The 21,542-nt window shown below is 41.5% G+C and overlaps 1 protein-coding gene across 19 annotated transcripts in view; it reads right to left on the bottom strand.

Annotated features, from left to right (window-relative positions):
• R3hdm2 (R3H domain containing 2) overlaps nt 1–21,542 on the bottom strand; it is a 116,521-nt gene that overhangs the window by 42,087 nt on the left and 52,892 nt on the right. For 17 of the 19 annotated variants that reach the window (XM_038314987.1, XM_038314984.1, XM_038314986.1 and 14 more), the window contains 4 exons: nt 12,252–12,450; nt 5,531–5,572; nt 4,537–4,623; nt 416–542 (listed from right to left, as the gene is read on the bottom strand). In XM_038314987.1, the coding sequence (XP_038170915.1) occupies nt 416–542; nt 4,537–4,623; nt 5,531–5,572; nt 12,252–12,416 (421 nt within the window). In that variant the 5' untranslated portion in view covers nt 12,417–12,450. Of the gene's footprint in view, nt 1–415; nt 543–4,536; nt 4,624–5,530; nt 5,573–12,251; nt 12,487–21,542 lie in introns of all 19 variants that reach the window. The other 2 variants (XM_038314973.1, XM_038314971.1) reach the window with 1 other exon arrangement.

Genomic DNA, 21,542 nt, shown 5'->3' on the forward strand with positions numbered 1-21,542 from the left:
AAAACATGCTGTTTTTAACTTGTATTCATTGTAATTATTCACTTGAAAAATAGAAGGTAAATACACTGTAATTCCTATATTGCTTGAAAAAGTTTGCTAGGGTATGTAAGCTACAGAAAAAAGTATACAGTAGAAAGAATATAGAAGAATAGAGAATAAAGAAGAAAATCATTAAGATTGTGTGAGTGTCTTTTTCCCTTAAACCCACTCAGATAAAAAAATCTAGTACATGTAGGTGTTGTGGATTTCCCTTTGAGCCCTGTGCTGCTGGAGGCTGGCCCTGGGCAGCAATAAGCAAGGACTACAGTCTCCCAAAACAAAGTAAAATACCTTTCCCCTGAGAAAATGAGACGTAGAGAGACAGAGAGCACACTGTGGCTCAGGCGCTAAGCTGGATGAGAGGTACAGTCCTCACCTCTGGACAGCATCTTCCTTGGGACCTTTTCTTTGCTTTTGTCCTTGTCTTCCTTTTCAGAGACATCTTTTGTGGACTTTTCTTCCTCCTTGTCAGATGGACAGCTGATGTGCAAATGAATAATATCCTTGAATAAAAGAAAGTGACATATGATCAAAGAAGGGAAAAGACGTAAACCCTTTGTGTGCCAAAAATGGTTCAGCTTAATTAAGAGCACTTGTTGGTCTGGCAAGAACCTGGGTTCATTTCCCAGCACACATATGGTGGCTCACAACCATCTGCAACTCCAGATCCAGGGGATCTGGTGTCCTCTTCTGACCTCTGTGAGCATGAACATGATGCACAGACATATATTCAGACAAAACATTCACACACATAAAATAAATTTTATTTTTTGTTTTGCTTTTTTTTTTGAGACAGGGTTTCTCTGTGTAGCTATGGCTGCCTGGAACTCTCTGTAGATCAGGGGCCTCAAACTCACAGAGATGCAACTGCCTCTGCTTCCTGAGTGCTGGGATTAAGATTAAAGGTGTGAGCCACCACTGCCCAGCTAATAAATATTTTTTTTTAAAAAACTTTTTTAAATCCCTCAAAATAACAATAGAAGCAAATCTTAGGATGGCAGTTTTATCTTTTCTTTCCTTCCTTTTTTTTAAACCTTTATGTGTGTATGTGCACACAAAGGAGTGTGTTTGTGTTTCAGTATGGGCATGTGTGTGCCACAATATACTTGTGTAGGTCCTTGTGGAATAGTCTTTTTGTACACTGTGAAGATGTGTTACTGTTACTGGTTTAGTAAAAGGGTAAATGACCAATAGCTAGGAGCATATCCAGGTACAGAGGACACTGGGAAGAAGGATGGAAATGCCAGGAGTCACCACTCAGATGCAGAGGAAGCATGATATGTATGAGATGAGTTGACAAGCCATGAGTTATGTCACAGCATATAAATTAATAGAAACAGGTTACTTTAAGTTTTAAGAGCTAGTCAGAAACAAGTCTAAACTATTGGTCGAGTTTTCATAATTAATATGTCACTGTGTCATATTTTATGAGCTGGTGGCCTAAAATAAAAGTCTTATTTCCAGAGGTCAGAGATCCTTGCTTGAGACATGCTTTCTTGTGTGTAGTGATGTGTCCATGCTAACTATCTAGTGTTTAGCTTCCAGCAATTTTTCAGTATTTGCCTCTTATGTCACCATAGGAAAACTCACACTGGGCATATGAAGTCCTTGCCTGCCAAGGCTTTAGCCACTGTGGTGGTTTGAATAAAAATGGACACCATAGGCTTATATATTTAAATGTTTAGTGGCCAGGGAGAAGCACTATTTGAAAAGATTAGGAGGTGTGGCCTTGTTGAAAGAAATATCTGGGAGTGGGCACTGAGGTTTCAAAAGCCCACGACAGGCCCAGTGGCTCCCTCTTCCTGCTGTGTTTGGATCTATGCCATGCTCCCTGCCATGATGACAATGATTAAAACCTCTGAAACTATAAGCAAGCTGCAATTAAATGCTTTCCTTAGCTGTGGTCATGGTGTCTCCTCACAGCAGTAGAGCCCTGAAAGACCTACTGAGTCATCTTACCAGCCCAAACTTAATCTTTTTCTTTTTTTTTTTAATTGATATTTATTTTTCTCTGCTCCCCTCCCTGCCTCTCCCTTCCCCCAAGGTCCCCATGCTCCCAATTTACTCAGAAGATCTTGTCTTTTTCTACTTTCTACTTCCCATGTAGATTATATCTATGTAAGTCTCTCTTAGTGTCCACATTGTTGTCTAAGTTCTCTGGGATTGTGGTTTGTAGGCTGGCTTTCTTTGCTTTATGTTTAAAAACCACCTATGAGTGAGTACATGTGATAATTGTCTTTCTGTGTCTGGGTTACCTCACTCAAAATGTTTTCTAGCTCCACCCATTTTCCTGCAAAATTCAAGCTGTCGTTATTTTTTCTGCTGTGTAGTACTCCATTGAGTAAATGTACCACATTTTTCTTATCCATTCTTTGGTCGAGGGGCATTTAGGTTGTTTCCAGGTTCTGGCTATGACAAACAAAGCTGCTATGAACATAGTTGAGCACATGTCCTCGTTGCACGATTGAGCATCCTTTGGATATATGATGGAGGAGGGTCATCTGTCTATGTGTTACTTTCATTGGTTAATAAAGAAACTGCCTTGGCCCTTTGACAGGCGGAGTGAACAGGAACAGGATGCTGGAAGAAGAAGGCAGTGAGACAAGACGCCTCAGGCAGTCACCATGATTCTTCCACCCAAGATGGATGTAGGCTAGAATCTTTCCAGGTAAGCCACCACCTTGTGGTGCTACACAGATTATTAGAAATGGGTTAATCAAGATGTGAGAGTTAGCCAATAAGAGGCTGGAACTAATGGGCTTTAAAAAAATACAATTTGTGTGTAGTTATTTCGGGTGTAAAGCTAGCTGTGCAGGAGCTGGGCAGGAACGCAGCCCGCTGCTCCTTCTACAGATATATACCCAAAAGTGGTATTACCGAGCCTTGAGGAAGGGTTGTTTCCTAATTTTTCTGAGAAATTGCCACACTGACATCCAAAGGGGTTGTAACAGCTTGCACTCCCACCAGCAATGTAGGAGTGTTCTGTTTTCCCCACAACCTCTCCAGCATAAGTTGTCATCAGTGTTTTTGATCTTGGCCATTCTTACAGGTGTAAGATGAAATCTCAGAGTTGTTTTGATTTGCATTTCTCTGATGACAAAGGATACTGAACATTTCCTTAAGTGTCTTTCAGCCATTTTAGATTCCTCTGTTAAGAGTTCTCTGTTTAGGTCTGTACTCCATTTTTTTTTTTATTGGATTATGTTTTCTTTTGGTGTCCAATTTGAGTCCTTTGTATATTTTGGAGATCAGACTTCTGTCTGATGTGGGGTTAGTAAAGATCTTTTCCCATTCTGTTGGCTGTCATTTTGTCTTGTTGACCGTGTCCTTTGCTTTACAGAAGCTTTTCAGTTTCAGGAGGTTCCATTTATTAATTGTTTCTCTCAGTGTCTGTGCTACTGGGGTTATATTTAGGAAGTGGTCTCCCATGCCAATGTGTTCAAGTGTATTTCCCACTTTCTCTTCTATAAGGTTCAGTGTGGCTGGCTTTTGTTGGGGTCTTTGATCCATTTGGATGGTGCATGGTGATAGATATGGGTCTATTTTCATTCTTCTACATGTTGATATCCAGTTATGCCAAATTTAATCTTATAGAAGAGTGTATGTTGTTAATTACGTTGGATTTCTGTTCCACCAAGTGAGCAGAGGGCAACCTTTTTCAACCTTTTTCTGTCGGACGTTACAGCTGAAGCTGCACTGGCTATACTTGTAAAAAATGGAAGGTAAGCCAAGCGATGATGGTACACGCCTTTAATCCCAGCACTCGGGAGGCAGAGGTAGGTGGATCTCTGTGAGTTCAAGGCCAACCTGGTCTACAGAGTGAGTTCCAAAACAGCCAGGACTACACAGAGGTACCTTGTTTAAAAAAAACCAAAAGAAAAAAAAGAAAAAGAATTGGATGGTAACAGGTAGATCACTGAAGTGAAGGGTGTGGCAGAAAAAACCTTTCAGCCCTGGGTCCTCTGCCACATGAGCAAGATACCAAGACTCACATTGCCCACTGTCACCATGTAATACCACAAGAGTTTTTCTTTCCTTTTATGATTTATTTCTATTTTATGTATATTGGTATTTTGCCTACATGTATGTCTGTGTGAGGGTGTCATAATCTCAGAAACTGGAGTTACAGACAGGTGTGAGTTGTCATGTGGATGCCGGGAATCTAAACCAGATCCTCTAGAAAGCAGCCAGTGCTTTTATTCGCTGACATAATCTCTCCAGTCCCAAAGAGTTTTTCTTTAAAGTATCCTTTCATGCAAGTCTTGGTGGTGCGGGTCTGTAATTCTAACACGTAGGAGGTAGTGGCTGGAGTATCAAAGTCATCTCTGGTTACATAAAGAGTTTGAGGCTAATTGAGATATGTAAGACCCCGTCTCAAAACAACATACTTTCTTCCTTGCTTTCAAGGTCCGATGTCCATGTTGTAATTGTTCTTGTGTTTTACCCAACAACTGCCAGGCTCAAAATGTGCCATACTCGGGCTTGTAAAAGACCTACCTGGGCATCTAGTGGCCCATCAGCAAATGGAGTGGAGGATTCCTCACACACTGCCAGACTGCGTACCAACTTGAGCTTGGAATTAGACTGAAAAACATAACAAACATCAAAAATATAGTTCATATATATTCCTTTGGTAAATATTTAGGAAATACCTTCTTAGATTCTGTTAGTTGCAGTTCCTAATAAGTAGTACAGTTGTTCTTTTTTTAAAAAATATTTGTTTGTTTGTTTGTTTATTATGTATACAATATTCTATGTGTATGCCTGCAGGCCAGAAGAGGGCACCAGACCCCATTACAGATGGTTGTGAGCCACCATGTGGTTGCTGGGAATTGAACTCAGGACCTTTGGAAGAGCAGGCAATGCTCTTAACCTCTGAGCCATCTCTCCAGCCCCCTGTTGTTCTTTTTTTAAAGATTCTAATTATGTACCTCTAGCTGTCCTGGAGGAGAATTTAGTAAATATTAAAACTCATACAAACAACCATTCTCCTAGGGAAGCCAGGAGTGAGCAGAGAAATCAGCAGTTCAGTATAAACAATACCAAATACCCTCAAGGCTCCATGAAGTCTTTTCAGGCATCGTTTCAGGTTCAAAAATAGACTGGACCTGAATAGGAGCGAAAAGAGCCAGACTTTCCAGTAGGAAATGTAGGTAAATATGCATGCAACATTAAAGCGGTGGTGGCGTGTGCCTTTAAGGGAGGCAGAGGCAGGCAGATCCCTGCTGAGTTCCAGGCCAGCCTGGTCTACAGAGCGAGTTCCAGGACAGCCAGGGCTACACAGAGAAACCTTGTCTAGAAAAACAAACAAAAATGTACATGCAACTATGTTCACACAGTGTGTGATGGACGCTCATGACTGAGATATAAAAGGCAGGCAAGAAAGCTCTGCCTATATGTAATTTGAGAACTCAGATACCACCAAAACACACGTTTATGAAATGTGTAACAAATGAAGTTAGAAAGTAAGAGATGGAAGAAGAGCTCTCACCTTGGCTCTTTTCCTGGCATGACCATGGCTGGATGTCCGCCTCTGTTGGAAAAGGATTAAAAAACAGGAAAGGTGGGGAAACCAATATTCTAAGCAAATGCACATTAACAACAGCAACAGCATACTAATTATTAACTGGTTTTAACAGTCATTATATACTATGGTGAAAATCACTTGGTGTGCTTGTTGCCCAATTCCAACTCCATACAGAATTGATCTTGTACCCCCCCTCTACTTTCAAAGGACCATTCACCATGAAACAAAGAATAAAATGATAAGAATCTCCTAGGTTATTTTGTATATTGATGAAAGTCTTAGACAAATCATGGAATCCTCTCCTGACTGTATGCACTGCCAGAGCATAAAATGTTTTTTCTTGTAAGCTTGCTCACAGAAGTCTATTTAATCCATAATGGAAATAAAATATGATTCCTCAGTGTCTTTCTCTCATTTTGAGACAGGGTCTCACGTATCCTAGGCTGGCCTTGAACTACTGGCATCCATTAACATGCCTGGCTTATGTAGCACTGAACATCAAACTCAGAACTATGTGCATGCTGGTCAGGTACTCTACTAAGTGAGCTATGTCCCTAGCTCCCTCCCTCCATTTCTTTTTTGACAGGGTCCCACTAAGTAGTCTAATCTACCCCAGAATTTCACTCCTCCTGCCTCAACCTCCCAAGCAATGGAATTATAGGTGTGTGCAACTATACCCAGGTATAACATTCTTATTTCTTAAAATGTTTTAATTTGATTTTTTTATGTGTGTTTTGCCTGCATGTATGTCTGTGCACCACATGTGTGTAGTATGCATGGACACTAGGAAAGGGCATCAGATCCCTTGGAACTACACCTGAAGACATTTGTGGGCTGCAATGTGGGTTCCGAGAATAAAACCTGGGTCCTGGAAAACCAGCCAATGGTCTTAACTGCTAAGTTGTCTGTCTCTCCAGCCCCAATAATCTTTTTAATTACATTTTAGTGTGTGTGTGTGTGTGTGTGTGTGTGTGTGTACATGAGCACCATGACATGTAGTGGCAGTAAGTGGACAACTTGCAGGAGTTGTCTGTGTTCTTCTACCATGTGGGTTTCAGAGATCGAAATTAGAGCACTTTTGCCTGCTGAGCTGTGTCCTGGCCCCGTAACGTATTTCTAGGACAATACATCTAGAGTTCTGAGTTGACAGACCCAGAACATCTGTCCCTGTAGATGCAGAAATGAAATGGAGAGTCTTCCTTCCATATGTATCCCCCTGGCCCATTTTTGGTTTGTTTTTATGAGACAGGGTCTCTACATGGCCCTGGCTGCACTAGAACCCATCATGTAGACTAAGATGGTGTCAAACTCAGAGATCCACCTGCCTCTGCCTCCTGAGCAATGCTTCCCTTCTAAAACAAGAGAATTCTCCTAGTTCTAAGCTTCCCAGTGGTGGTCTAGTAGCCTCTTTGGGTAAGAAATGTGGTATAAGATGGGATAAAAAACAAAGAAGACGGGAGACAGGGATAAGCACTCCAGAACAAAGAGGAGCGAATGTGGACATGGAGTACGGCATCAGCCGAGGAAGAGGACGGATGATGCTGGAGGCAAGTGTGGGGGCAAACAAACAAGTAAGTACCTGCTAAGATTTCTGAGCATGTGAGAGGTCATAATGGGGTTTTGAGGAAGGGTTAGGGTAAAGAAAAATCTGAGGCTGGAAGATGGGGGAGGTCAGACAAGATAGAGGCAGGATATCAGTATGGTCTTGGTGAGGTAAGGATTTCTCTTTCTTTTGTCCTCTTTACAAGTTAAACAACTCTGCCGCAGCACAAAGTGGAGAAATGGGATGGTGGATGGAGGGTAATAAATGTTGGGAGAACTAGTCAGTGGCAAGGCCTGCTGCGATAAGGGAGGATGAGCAGCCTACAATATAGAGCAGTAGTTCTCTGCCCTTTCGAGGAGGTAAACTTACAAATGGCATGAACATTCAAAAGGTATAAACAGTTAAATACTGAGTACTTTCATATTCTCCCCGCAAATACCTGACCAGGTTCCTTCCTCAATAGTCTATCAGTACTGAATGTCTTTTAAATTTATCTATGGACTTCTATAAGTACAAGCTTACTATAAGTATATACATTGAAAATATCAATTATATACACTACTCTGAACTTTATGATTAAACTAACTTTCACAGATATCATTCCACAGAATATATATTGGTTTTTGTTTTTTCCATTGTGTGGCTATGCTACAGTTTATTTTTACCAACCCCTTTAATTATATATTACTAGGATATTTCTAATTTTTACTAGTACAAACAGTGACCATATCTTTGAGTCTATCCATTAACACAGTAGATCAATGGTCCATTTTACAATCTTTCTAAAGTGCTGCTAAACTGCCCTTCAACTTGTATAAGTGTCTATCTCTACTAATAATATATGCATCTACTTCCCATAACGAAGCAAACCCAGGTTAAAGCCTAACAAATATCAAGCACCAGGCAGAGAAGGCATATACACAATCACGCTGTCCTCGAACTTTTCAACTCTCATTTCTGAAACAGATAATACTGAAGCACAAAATGCTAGAAGTAATGGCTGGAGTTAAAGGGCTAAGTCATATGATGGAGAATACGAGACGTAGTCTCAAGCAGTAAGATACACAGAAAGCTTGAAGAGAATTAATATAATCAGTTCCTTACTTCACAATCATTTTTCTAAAGCAGCATAACAGATGAACCCAAAGGGATTATAAATATAAAGGCAGAAAGTCCAATTAAGAGGCCATCCTCAGCTGGTTATTAATACAGCCCACTTGAGTATGTGTTAACATAATAGCTTACCCATTCTAAAAAGAATCTCAGAACCCTCATTTTGTACCATCAAATCTCCCTGTAAAATCTGTTCTGAATCCCAATAACCAATTCCCAAAATACATGTTACATGGCCCAAATAAAAAAGCCTCTTCTCTTTTAAACTTTTCTGCTTCAACTCAGAACAAGGACTTCTTTGGCAGCACCAGTCAGTTCCCTGGGAAGACCACAGAAGAAAGAGGGGAGAGAAGCAGGAGGAGGAGAGGAAGGTGTTTTCATTGCTGTTGAAAGAACATGTGCCATGTTGAAAGCCAGAAGAGGACAGAGGGCGTCCTAAGGAACTGCTAAGGGATCCAGGGTGTGTAGCAAGACCAAAGACTCTGTAAAAGGAACAAAAGCTCCAACAGATGGTAGTAGCTCTACCTCCTCTGGTGGGAGCAAAAGGAGTCAGGTGAGAAGGGGAGCAGGTCTTCAACCCTACAAAATATTTGTATATCAAGATACAGATTTTTTTTAACCAGAAGAGTGCCTCCTAGGAAACATAAAACCTAAAATGCTCTTTCTTTACTGTCTATCTTTAAGAAGTATACACAACAGGAGTTCAAAAGACAATTGTCTCCTAAAAACAAATAACTCGGATCTAATAGTTCACTTAATTATTATCTTTCATGTAATCTTGACAGTATATAATTAAACACTCATCACATATCTGTCCTGCATATTTAAAATTCATTCTTGGTATCAATGGAGGCTAGAGTACATTTGGAACTGTGGCAAACTGTCTCCACATACTCTGGAAGGATGGGTGGGGAATGACAATCGACACATATAAGAAAATAGAGAGAAAAGCACCCAGGACACAGATGTGGCAAACTAACAGGGAAGACAATGAAAGAGCAGACAGCTGGAGAACAAGTGCCTTAGGGAGTTGTCAGGCTTTAATTTTGTCCCTTTATGTTGATGTTGCTTTAATATTTAACGGAGGCAAGGCCTATGTGAATAAAGTTGTCTTGAAAAATTATGCTTTGAGTTTCTAGACCTTCTAAACTGAAATTCCAGTTTTAATCAGGCTTTTGATAGAGTTAATGTTTATCTCACAGGCTTATAATAAAAGACTAGTCTCATCCTTGGGCATCAAACGAAGGATTCACAGAAACTGAGCTTGTGTAACAGAAGAAAACCACAGAGAAAAGGGCTCTTTAACAGGCTAGCTAGACAAGGCTCAGAATCTGAATGCGCTGGGAATAGTGCTACCAGCCTTTAATTCCAGGCAGAGGCAGGCAAATTGCTGTGAATTCAAGGCCAGCCTGGTATCCTTCTGTGACTGTCCTGGAACTCACTCTGTAGACCAGCTTTGTGGCAAATGCCTATAACCACTGAACCATTTCACCAGCCTCTTATGACTTGGTAAATGTGTTTATATGCAACTTTTTGTTTTGTTTAAGGCAGTATCATATGTAGCCTGGACAGGCCAGCCTGATCCTCCTGTCTCTACCCTTTAAATGCTGGGAATACAGGTGTGTCCCATGTACTTGCTGCTCTTGTAGAAGACCCAGGTTCGGTTTCCAGCATGCACATGGACACTAACAACTCTATGTTTAACTCCAGTCCTAGAGTATCCAATGACCTCTTCCGGCCTCTGAAGACACAGTACAGTACGAGGACAAATACATAGACAAAACACTATACTATCTAGCTATATCTGTATCTGTCTATCCATATACCTAACTGAATATCAAGATGGTTCTGGGCATGGTAGCAGCACACAGCTGTAATCCTAGCACTCTGAAAGGTGAACTTCAAGCTTGGACTTGACTACATATCAAGTTTGAAGGTCAGCTTGAACTACATGAAATCCTGTTTTAAAAGCACTAAAAATAGTGCGGGCAGTGGTGGCACACGCCTTTAATCCTAGCACTCAGGAGCCAGAGGCAGATGGATGAGTCCGAGGCCAGCCTGGTCTGCAGAGTGAGTTGTAGGGCAGTCAGAGCTACACAGAGAAACCCTGTCCAAAACAAAAAACCAAACAACAAAAAACACTAAAAATAAATAAGCAAATAAATAAAAAATCCAAGTGTAGGTTGTCCCTTGTGCTCAGTGGAGCATCCCATGGTCTGGCCCAGGAGAGCACACTGTGTATCTCAGTGGGGGGGGGGGGGAGTCTGCTTTTTAGTTGCAAATCTAAGCTGCAGAGTAACTGGTGGAGATAACACTTGTATCTTCTCATTGCTTGGGGATGCTGCCAGAGATGCAGTAGATAACCTCCCTTTGGGGTAGAGCAGTAGTTCTCAACCTGTGGGTCACAACACCTTTGGGGTCGCCTATCAGATCTCCTGCATAACAGATATTTATATTAATATTAATAATAGTAGCAAAACTACAATTATGAAGTAGCAACAAAATAATTTTGTGGTTGGGGTCACCACAACAACAAGAGGAACTGTATTAGGGATGCAGCCTTAGGAAGGCTGAGAAGCACTGAAGTAGAGGATGCCAGGTTGATAATGGCAAACAATGGTGCTAGGAGCTCCAGGACCTTGGGCTCTGCCAGCTTAAACTTGCTATATTAATAAAGAAAAGGGAAGACAGACCCTCTCCCACATCCCCTTCTATACTTCTCCCTTCTTCCCATCAGGATCCCAGCACTGAGCTCAGTGTGCCTTTGACAGAAGAAAGCTTAGCAGTCAGAACCTCAGACAGCACCAAAGGGCAGGACAATGCTGCCCAGCAGCACCAAAGCAGCCTGTGCTACTACCAACAATAAACATGTGACCTGCTGTCTCTAGAAGGGAAGCAAACTAAACAAGGCTGCTTAGTTGTATACTCAGGCCCACTGGGTGGGAAGTTTCCTCCTGGATCTGAAGAGAAGGGAAGAACAGATCTGCCTGAGGAGACTCAGAACAACACCTGGAAGCCTGCTTTGATGTAAGAGGGTGCTGTGCTGGCCATTTTCAGTTTTTGTACCTATATAAAGTTTATGGTTGGTTATGCTACTTTCTTAAACCACTCTAGAAACTATTCCTTTTTTGTGTACAAGGAAGCAATCCAAATTATATTAAGATGAGTATTGAATGATATGCCTCAAGAAAGTTGGGGAGGTTCCTCGTGTACAGCAAAGGTACAGCTTAGAATTAGAGAAAAAAGCAGCAAATATACTAAGAGTTGGTGAACTTGGGTCCAAACAGATTGGGATTTCATTTTCTTCTTTTAATTTCATCATGGACTCTGTGATTATACAGAGTGGTTTTCTTTTCTTTCTGAAAGACAAGGTTTCAGGTAGCCTGGCCCTGGACTCACTTCTTAAGGGACTGTAAGCTGTCACAGGGGGCACCAGCTTGACTCACACCTAGAGTCACTTGGGATGAGGACATCAACTGAAGAATTACCTTCATCAGACTGACCAGTGGCCATGTGAGAAATTTTCCTTTCTTCTTTTTCTTTGATTTTATTTGTTTTGTTCTGTCTTGTTCACTATGATTATCTAAAACTCTCTATGTAGATCATAAGAGATCCATTTGCCTCTGTCTCCGTATGCTAGGATTAAAGGCAGGCTTGAGGCAGAGGAGGGCCCAGTCCACTGTGGACGGTGCCATCTCTAGGCAGGCAGGCCTGGGCTAAGAACGATACTGAAAGAGTCAGTAAGCAGCCTTCTTTCACAAGTCCATGGTTTCTGCTTGAGGTACTGCTGAAGCCTCCCTCAACAACAACTGTCACCTGTCCGCTAAAGTAAACCCTTTCCTCCTCAGTTGCTTTTTGTTACATGTTTTACCACAGCAACCAAAAGCAAGGTAGGGCACAATGGAGCAAGACTACACCTGGCTCTGGGTTAAGTTTCTGGAGAGCTCATACCAGAAATCGATAGATTCTGACCATTTTCTGCTTCTCTTCAAGCTAAAGGACTATAAACACCACACACTCACTCCTTACCTGCGTCTCCTGGCGCAAACCAGTATCTTCACCCTCTTTCTCAGCTTCTTCCTTACTTGGAGTTTTAGTTATAAATTTGTTTTTGCTTACAGATTCTTCCACCAGTTTTTTTTCTGATTCTTTCATTATCTCCAGAGTCTCCTGAGTAGTGTGACTGTTAGACATGTTCTGCAGAGGACACAGCAGTTTCTATGGGCTCCTGAGAAACACCAAAGGCAACAGATGAGAGGCACAGCTTCACACACACACACACACACACACACACACACACAGAGAGAGAGAGAGAGAGAGAGAGAGAGAGAGTCAGCAGTTTCCCGACAACCTAGAAAAAATTCCTCTGATAAACACCACCCTTGGATTAATTTCTTATTTTATCATTTAACTAATTTTATTTATTTATTTTTATTTCTTTTGAGGTAGGGTTTCTCTTTGGCCCTGGCTGTCCTGGAATTCACTCTGTAGACCAGGCCTTGAACTCAGAGAGATCCTACTGCCACTGCCTCTGAGTTCTGGGTTTAAAAGTGTGTATTAACCACACCCAGCTTTCTTTTCTTATCTTCTTAACTTCATAGCTCTCCCTCTCTCTCCACCACCCCTGGCCAGATGTGGTCTGCTACCCAACACTTCAAATTAAATGTGTTTTCTAGATACTGGGTGCTGTAGACCAAACCCAGACCTTACTAGTGCTAAGCACAAATTCTATCACTGAATAACATCAGTAGCCACATGCATTTTCTAGAATTTCACAGAAATAAAATCACACTGTCTAGGCAATTTTACTCAGCATAATTATTTTGATATTTACCCGAGTTCGGTCCTAAAGCAATTCAAGATGAATTCTGAGTTCTCTTGGCACTTTATATGCTGTTAGCTACAGAATCTGCTCATATTTCCAGCTGTATTATTTAAATTACTAGATTCTTTCTAGAATAATGTATCATAAAGCTCTATTCATCACTAGAAACACCCTTCTTTAACAAAAGGGAGAACTATCTCCCACAGCTACGACAAACCACAAAATTGTTACCAGCTTCAAGATACAGACTATTAAAAAGCAGCTCAATTACCCAGCAGTACAGCATCTTACAATCTTCCTTTCACACAGCTGAAAGTGCACTACAAGAGAAGAACTTTCTAACCATCTGTCCTCCAAAAAGATTGAGTATCTTCCTGGAGCAGGAGAAAATCTTAGCTTTGCTATTCACTGTTCGGTTCAGTCAATCCACCGCCTCCCAAGGACATAGATTATATATGACTAGGGTGGCTTCTCATCACGTACTATCACTGCCTGGGAAATATCTGGTTCCTGTAGAATCCCAAAGTGATCAAAGAAGATGCTCTATAGATAGGTCCACATCTCTGCTGCTGAGGTCAAACTCAGAATCAAGAATGTTCATAAATGCTACTTCTTACAGGGATCACTGAGTATATTTTGATCCTGAATAGTTTCTTTTTTCCTTAATTCAATCACATTTATTCCCAGTATGGCTTTACAATCTGAGCTAAATAAGTAAATGATTAGCAATGCTTCCAGGAAGTTGTCAACCACACATTTTCTTAGCCTTCAAATCAATTTAAAGGGTCAGACCTCAAAGTCTCCTGAGCAGCACAGGTAGCCTCATCCGATACAAGCTAAACTGCCTGCAAGATTACTATTGTCTGCCTGGTAGCAGCTCCTGAGCAGCTGTTAGAGACCTAGTTTGCCTAGGGAGATAAAAACTCTTTTATTTTGAGCATAGTGGTACACATCTATAATCCCAGCACTTGGGAGGCAGAGGCTGGCCTGGTCTACATAGTTAGTTCCAGGACAGCTTGGAATACACAGATAGACCCTGTCTCCAAAAACAAAACAAAACAAAACAACAATAACAACAACAACAAAAAAGTTGACAGCTGGGCATTCCGGAGGCTGGAGCTGAAGGAGGGCCCCTTGAGCCTTTTAAGTTTAAACTGGGCAGTGGGGAGGAAGGTATTGTATATGGACATCCCACCTCCTTGAGTGAGCCCAATGCCATCTAGATGGGAGAAATACTGATTAACTGATGCGTGTTACAGGCTTCTATTGATGTGGGATTCCCCTCTGTATGCTGTGAATATGTTTTATTACCATTGGTTAATAAAGAAGCTACTTTGGCCTATGGCAGGGCAGAACAGAGCTAGGCAGGAAAACTAAACTGAATGCAGGGAGAAGGAAGGTGGAGTCAAGGAGATGCCATGTTGCTGCCAAAGGAGAAAGATGCTAGAACCTTCCCAGTAAGACGTAGCCTCATGAAGATATACAGATTAATAGAAATGGGTCAACATAAGATATAAGAACTAGGTAGGCGTACACCTAAACCACTGGCCATGCGGTGTTAGGTTTCTATCATGTCATGTTTACACACGCCTAGCTTTTTTGGTTTTTTTTGTTTTTGTTTTTTTGAGACTGGGTTTCTCTGTAGCTCTGGAGCCTGTCCTGGAACTAGCTCCTGTAGACTAGGCTGGCCTCGAACTCACAGAGATCCACCTACCTCTGCCTCCTGAGTGCTGGGATTAAAGGAGAGCACCACCACCACCCAGCTTTACACATGACTATCTTTAAAATTTTTTTAAATTGTGCGTGTGTGTCTATGCCACAGCATGTGGGTGAGGGTTAGAATGTGACTTGTAGGAGGAGTTGGTACTCTCTGTTCACCATATGGAATTCAGGGATAGAAAGCAGGTTATCATGCCTGGCAGCGAGTACCTTTTCCGCTGAGCCTCCTGAACCACCTTGCTGGCCCTGCTGAGTTTCTGTATTACTCTGTCCTGTCAGGTAAATTAAGCCTCAACGTTCTTTAAGGTACTAGTGAAGCTCAGCACACAGGCTGTGGGTAGGCTCACTTCATCTCCCACAAGTCAGAGCATTTACCTTTAAATATAACTATTCCTTCTGGGAATACTTTCCTAAAAAACCCCAACAAAATTAATCTTCCTGTTACTTAGTCCCATCGGCCCACTTAGCTTTCTACGCCAGTTATAAAAAAACAAGCACAGATGCCAGGCGGCGGTGGCGCACGCCTTTAATCCTAGCACTCAGGAGGCAGAGGCAGGTAGATCTCTGAGTTCGAGACCAGCCTGGACTACAGACGAGTTCCAGGACAGCCAGGGCTACCTGTGAGACCTGTCTCAAGAAATAAAACAAGCGGGCGGTGGTGGCGCACGCCTTTAATCCCAGCACTCGGGAGGCAGAGGCAGGCAGATCTCTGAGTTCGAGGCCAGCCTGGTCTACAAGAGCTAGTTCCAGGACAGGCTCTAGAAACCACAGGGAAACCCTGTCTCGAGAAAACCAAAAAAAAAAAAAAAAAAAGAAATAAAAAGGCTGGGTGGTGTTGTTCCGGAGTGAGTTCCAGGAAAGCTCCAAAGCTATAGAAAAACCCTGTCTCAAAAAACAAAAACAAAAAAAAACAAAAAAAAAAAGAAAGGAAGAAAGAAAGAAAACAAAAAGTGTATTTTTTCAGTTTGTACAGTAACTTTTGTAAAAGCAGGCATGCATGCATTTTTTTAGTATAAAATAACAACAACCAAATCTCTAAAAATTGTTTCAAGAATGTAGAGAAACACCCAACGTAAGTAGCAAACAGTGCGCTGTAACTAACGCTGCACGCAGCACTTCTGCATTTCTCATGCTGCTCCGTGACTATCTTCTCTGATAACACACACCATAAAGAGCAAGTATAAAAACCAGACATTTAGTTATACTAAAAATGTCTGATGGAGAATATCCTGTTGGCACTGGCCAATCACAGGCACAGTGGCTCCGGAAGCAGGATATACATATATTTAACAAGCATAATATGTTTGTCAACCCCTTACAAAAGACAATTTTATGTTATATCCTTATTTAAGCATTCCTCGTTTAAGTTTGGCCTCCAATTAAAACTGTTTCAAGTCTCCTTAACATCTCCCAAGCATTCTCATTGTTTCAAAAACAGCAACAAAACTCTGTACTGACAGATACACATATGCAGGAAACAACAGGTTACAGGACATGCTAGTTATGAGAGGTTTGAGAGTTACTAATCTCAAAGACACACAAAATACAGAACCATTTCTCCTCCCTTCTTCTGCCCCCTGTACGTGGCTTTTGTTTGTCTGTCTGTTAAAAATCTTAGCTTAGGTGGGCCTGGAAATCACCTTGCAGCCAGGGATGACCTGCCTCCACGTCCTAAGTGCTACCATTCCTGGTGGTGACACTGTACCTGGCTCACATTCCGGCTTCCTCTCTTCCGGGCTGGTTCTGAACTTGCAATAATAGTTCTCCTATGTCAGCCTCCTAAGTGCTGTGATTAAAAGTATGTGTCTGGCTTAGTGTTTCAAAATATTTCTATCTTAGTACTTAAAATAAAACTTCTTCTTAGGGTAAGGCATTCTTTTGCTCTTCAAAATAACCTTTTTTGTTGCTATCTTTTTCAAGACAGGGTCTTACTATGTAGCTCTGGCTGTCCTGGAACTCACTCTGTAGACCAGGCTGGCCTCAAACTCAGAGATCTGCCTTCCTCTGCCTCTCGAGTGCTAGAATTAAAGGTGTGCACCACTACATCTGCCTTAAAATAACCTTTAATTAAGGTAATTCCTAGCAATAAAACTTCATGGCAGATGGCGGGATGGGGCGGAATGGACACAAAAATGAAATTACAACTTAAGGGCAAGTCAATTCATTAATTTTTAAAAAATACTGAAAAGGAAGAACAGCAGGGACTTATGGCATGACTTATCGAGTAAGAATACTTACTGTATAAGCATGAGATCTTGAGTTCAAATACTCAGAACCCAAATTAAAACAAACAAATCAAAACACCAGGCATGAGCCAGGAGTTGTGTGGCAGTCTATGTTTAATCCCAGCACTCTGGAGGCAGACAGGTGGATCTGTGTAAATCTGAAGCCAGCCTGGTGTATACATGAGTGTTAGGCTAACCAGGGCTGCACATGCCCATTCTAGTGTTGATGGTAGAATCAGACAAGCTCCCAGGTACTTGATGTGCCCTGGCCTTTGCACTACATGGGCACAGCACTTGTGCTTGGTTGCTTGTATACACAAACGCACCAAATTAAAAAAAAAGGTTTAAAGTGAGAATGACTTTAGCCAGTAGAAGGCATGGAAGTAATTTCCCTTCTGATGGTTTCTTTGGCATAAAGAAGAAATTAAGGAGTTGGGAAATTTTACTTTTGGCAGAAGAAACAAAAAAAGATTATTTCATATGCAACAGTGACTAGAACAAAGCATATCTGAAGCTCCCAGGAAAGCCCATATGAGCACCCTGTAAACTACTTGTACTTACTGGTTTTTAGAAAAGCAGAGTTTCTAATGCAGAGGATCTTCTAAGATACTCAGGGCTCAAAGCTGCACACAAGCGGCTGCTGGGAGCATGAAGAAACATGATAGAGCAGGGAGGGCGACTGGGCATCAAGATTCAACTACTTCTTTCATAGAGAATACTACACAGTCCCCATCAATTTTTGACTGCCACATCAGTACCTTCCAGAACACAGTGAGATAATATATTCTTCTATCAGCTCTATAAACAACTGCAAAGCAAATACATTAGATAGGGAATACTCAGAGAGAGAGGCAGACTCATATTCACCATCCCTCTACCCAGTCTCTCTGTTTGGAGACAGGAGCCTGCTAAGTGTCTCAGATTAGCCATGAGTCTACAACATTCCTGCCCTAGTGTCCTAAGTGCAGCATTATAGGAGACATCACCTCAGCTCTCACTTTCTCCTTTACAATGGATGTCAGCTAGAGAGAATACAAACAAGACAATATTGGTACTAAGAACACTGACTTACCCTGTGGTAAATTTCTGGTAAAGTTTCCCAGGCATTTACTCATTCATGTATGAAGAGCAAACTGCTCAAAAGTAATACGTTAAAAAAAATTACTGGACCAGTGAGATGGCTCAGTAGGTGCCTGTCTCTCTACATAATTACATGCAGTTTAAGAATAAAGCCAACGGGCTGCAGAGATGGCTCAGCAGTTAAGGGTACTGGCTGCTCTTCCAGAGGACTCATATAGCAGCTCCTAACTGTCTATAACTCCAGTTCTAGGGGACCAGACACTTTTATACATATATGCAGGTAAAACAACAATGCACATAAGATAAAAATAAATGAACTATTAAAAAGACTAAAACCAAACTAAATATATAACTATAATCTCAGCACAGTATGTCGAGGAAGAAGGAACATATACATGAACTGTACTGTGATATCCTGTCTCACAGGGAACTGGAGAAACAGCTCAGCAGTTAAGATCACTTGTTATTTTTACAGAAAACTCAGGTTCAGCTCAGTTCTGAGCACCCATATGGGGGCTTACAACTGTGAGTAACTCCATTTCCAGGGCATCTGATGCCCTCTTTGACATGGTACACATATATACATGCAGGCAGAACATTCACAAAAATAAAGTAAATCTAAATTTATTAAATAAATAAATCTAAAAAAACGAAAAAGGAAAGGAGTAAGTGAAGCATCACTGGTGATTAAGTCAGAAAGTGGCTGTGGAAGAACTGATAAGAGAAAGGGAGAGCCCACTCATAAGTTAATACAAATACTCGATCTTGCTGGATGTGGTAGTTCATGCCTATAATGTAAGCCCTCTGAAGGCTAAGGCAAGACGATTACCATCAGGCCAGTCTGGGCTACAGGGTTGAGATCCTGTCTCCAAAAATAAAACAAAACAAACAAACAAAAAAAAATCAAGCAACCAAAACTAAAAGAAATAATGAAATTGTTTGCAGTAATGTTTTTCTTCTTGTTTATTTATTTATTTCTATTTTATGTACATTGGTATTTTGAGTATCAGATCCCCAAGAACTGGAGTTACAGACAGTTGTGAACTGCCATGCGGGTGCTGGGAATTGAACCCACACCCTCAAGAAGAGCACTAGTGCTCTTAACCACTAAGCCATCTCTCTAGCCCCTCATTTTTTAAGATTTAATTTAAAGTGTTTGCCTGAATGTATGCATAGGCATGCCAAATGTCTCTGGTGCCTGTGATGGCCAGGCGAGGTCACTGGATTTGCTGGAAAAGGAGTTACAGATGCTTGTGTGTAGCCATGCGGGGTCCTAGGAATTGAACCTTGTCTTCTGTAAGAGCAGCAAGTGCTCTTAACTGCTAAGACATTTTTCCAGCCTCTACAGAGTGGTTTTATAGGTGCAGTATACAACTGTCTAAACTCATTAACTGAATATTTAAGATCTGTGTATTTTATATTATTTAACTACACATACACATAACAATAAACAACAACAAAACATCTTAGAGATCAGCAAGATGGACCAATGGGTAAAGAAAGGTTCTCGCCACCAAGCCTGACGACCTGAGTTAGATCCCCAGAACCGGCATGATTGGACAGAGAACCAATTCCTACAAACTCTCCTCTGACATCCATTAACCCATTTCCACTAACAAATAAATACCCAAGAAAGAGAGAGAGAAAAACTTTAAAAAAATTTCGAGAATTAAATAATAGGAACAAAGGATACTGGGATATAGACAGGGATTGGGATAGGGATATGGGAAAACAAAGTATAGAAGAGGTGGTTAACTAAAGCTAAATATGTAAATATGGCATATAGATACACATACACACACAAACTTATGGAAATCCACTATTTTGAAATCTAGTTGTAAAATGTAACAAAAGGGAGCTGGAGAGATGGCTCAGCAGCTGAGAGCACTGTCTGCTCTTCCAGAGGACCTGGTTTCATCCCTAGCACGCACATGGCAGTTTACAATCATCTGTAGCTCTCGTTCTGGGCTCTGACTCCCAAGTGAGTGCTCAGCCCGCAATGGACACCTGTATCAGCATGGCAGAGAGCATGGAGAGAACACGAGTCTGCATGCTGTGACAGCTGACTTCTGGAAGGACAGGGCAACTTGGCTACTTGCATAAGACACAAGACAAAGCCAACAAGATCAATTAGCATTCTAGCAGGAAACACTAACTGGGTCCAGTGTGGGGAGAGGAGGTGGAGCTAGCAAGACGGTGGGAAGAGGGCATGCTCGGGAGTGTCCTGGATTGAGATGGAAATGATTAAGATACACTAAATATATGTATGAAACTGTCAGAGAATAAATGAAAGATACTGAATAATAAAACATCAGAGGTTCATGTACTGCAAGCCTCTTATTTTCTTTCTCTCTCTCTCTCTTTTCTTTTGTAGGGGTGGGGTGGGATGAGCTGGTACTCAAGTGTATTTAAAAAAAAAAAAAAAAAAAAAGCAGGCCAAGCAAGACTCAGGCAGCAAGCCAGACAGCAGCACTCCTCCATGGTACCTGCTTCAGTTCTTGACTCCAGATCTTGTCCTATACTGATATTTTATTTATGTTTTAATAAATAAAGCTTGCCTAAAGATCAGAAGGGCAAAGCTAAGCCACTAGAGGTCAGGCAGTGGTGACACGTACTTTTAATCCCAAGATTTGGGAGACAGAGGCAGATGGATCTCTGTGAGTTCAAGGCCACCCTGGGCTACACAAACTCAATGCAGAAACAGATCCAGGTGGTGGTAGCTCACACCTTTAATCCCAGTACCAGGGAGTCATGCACCTTTAATCCCAGCACTAGAGGGAATATAAAATGGGAGGCGAGAGAGAGGCTCAGGCTGCTTAGTCTGCTTAGTCTGATGTCGCTCAGCCTTGGTAGAGCTAAGACTTCTCTAGTGGTTTGGCTGCTTTGCTTTTCAAGTTTTCAGGTTGAACCTCAATTTTTGTTTCTGGGTTTGTATTATTCAAGGTACACTGCCCTGCTTGAGTTTCTGTCCCAGCTTCCCTGGATGATGGTAAGCAGCAAAATGAAATAAACCGTTTCCTCCCCAAGGTGATTTTGGTCATGGTGTTTCACAACAGCAACAGAAACCCTAACTAAGACACTGTGTATCTTACTTGATACTCCTAAGGTGTAGTGTTATTTCTACTTTATAAAACAAAACCAAAAGCAAGATAACCGCAAGCCTCATAGAGTAAAATGCTGCTCTGGGAAGATGGTTGGCTGAAAAAAGGTGCCTGCTGTCTAGGAAGTTGATCTGAATTCAGTACCTGAGACTTCAGCGGCGAAGAGAGAGCTCACAAGTTGTCCTCTGGCATCTATGAGCACCGACACTCAAACAACAAAGTAAGGTTTCTTTAGGGGCTGGAGAGATGGCTTAGTGGTAAGAGCACTAGCTGTTCTTCCAGAGGACGCAGGTTCAATTCCCAGCACCCACATAGTGGCTCATAAACTGTCTACAACTCTAGTTCTATGGTATCTGAGCAGTCTACTGGC

This window comes from Arvicola amphibius, chromosome 17 (genome assembly GCF_903992535.2).
Source record: "Arvicola amphibius chromosome 17, mArvAmp1.2, whole genome shotgun sequence".
Lineage (NCBI taxonomy): Eukaryota > Metazoa > Chordata > Mammalia > Rodentia > Cricetidae > Arvicola > Arvicola amphibius.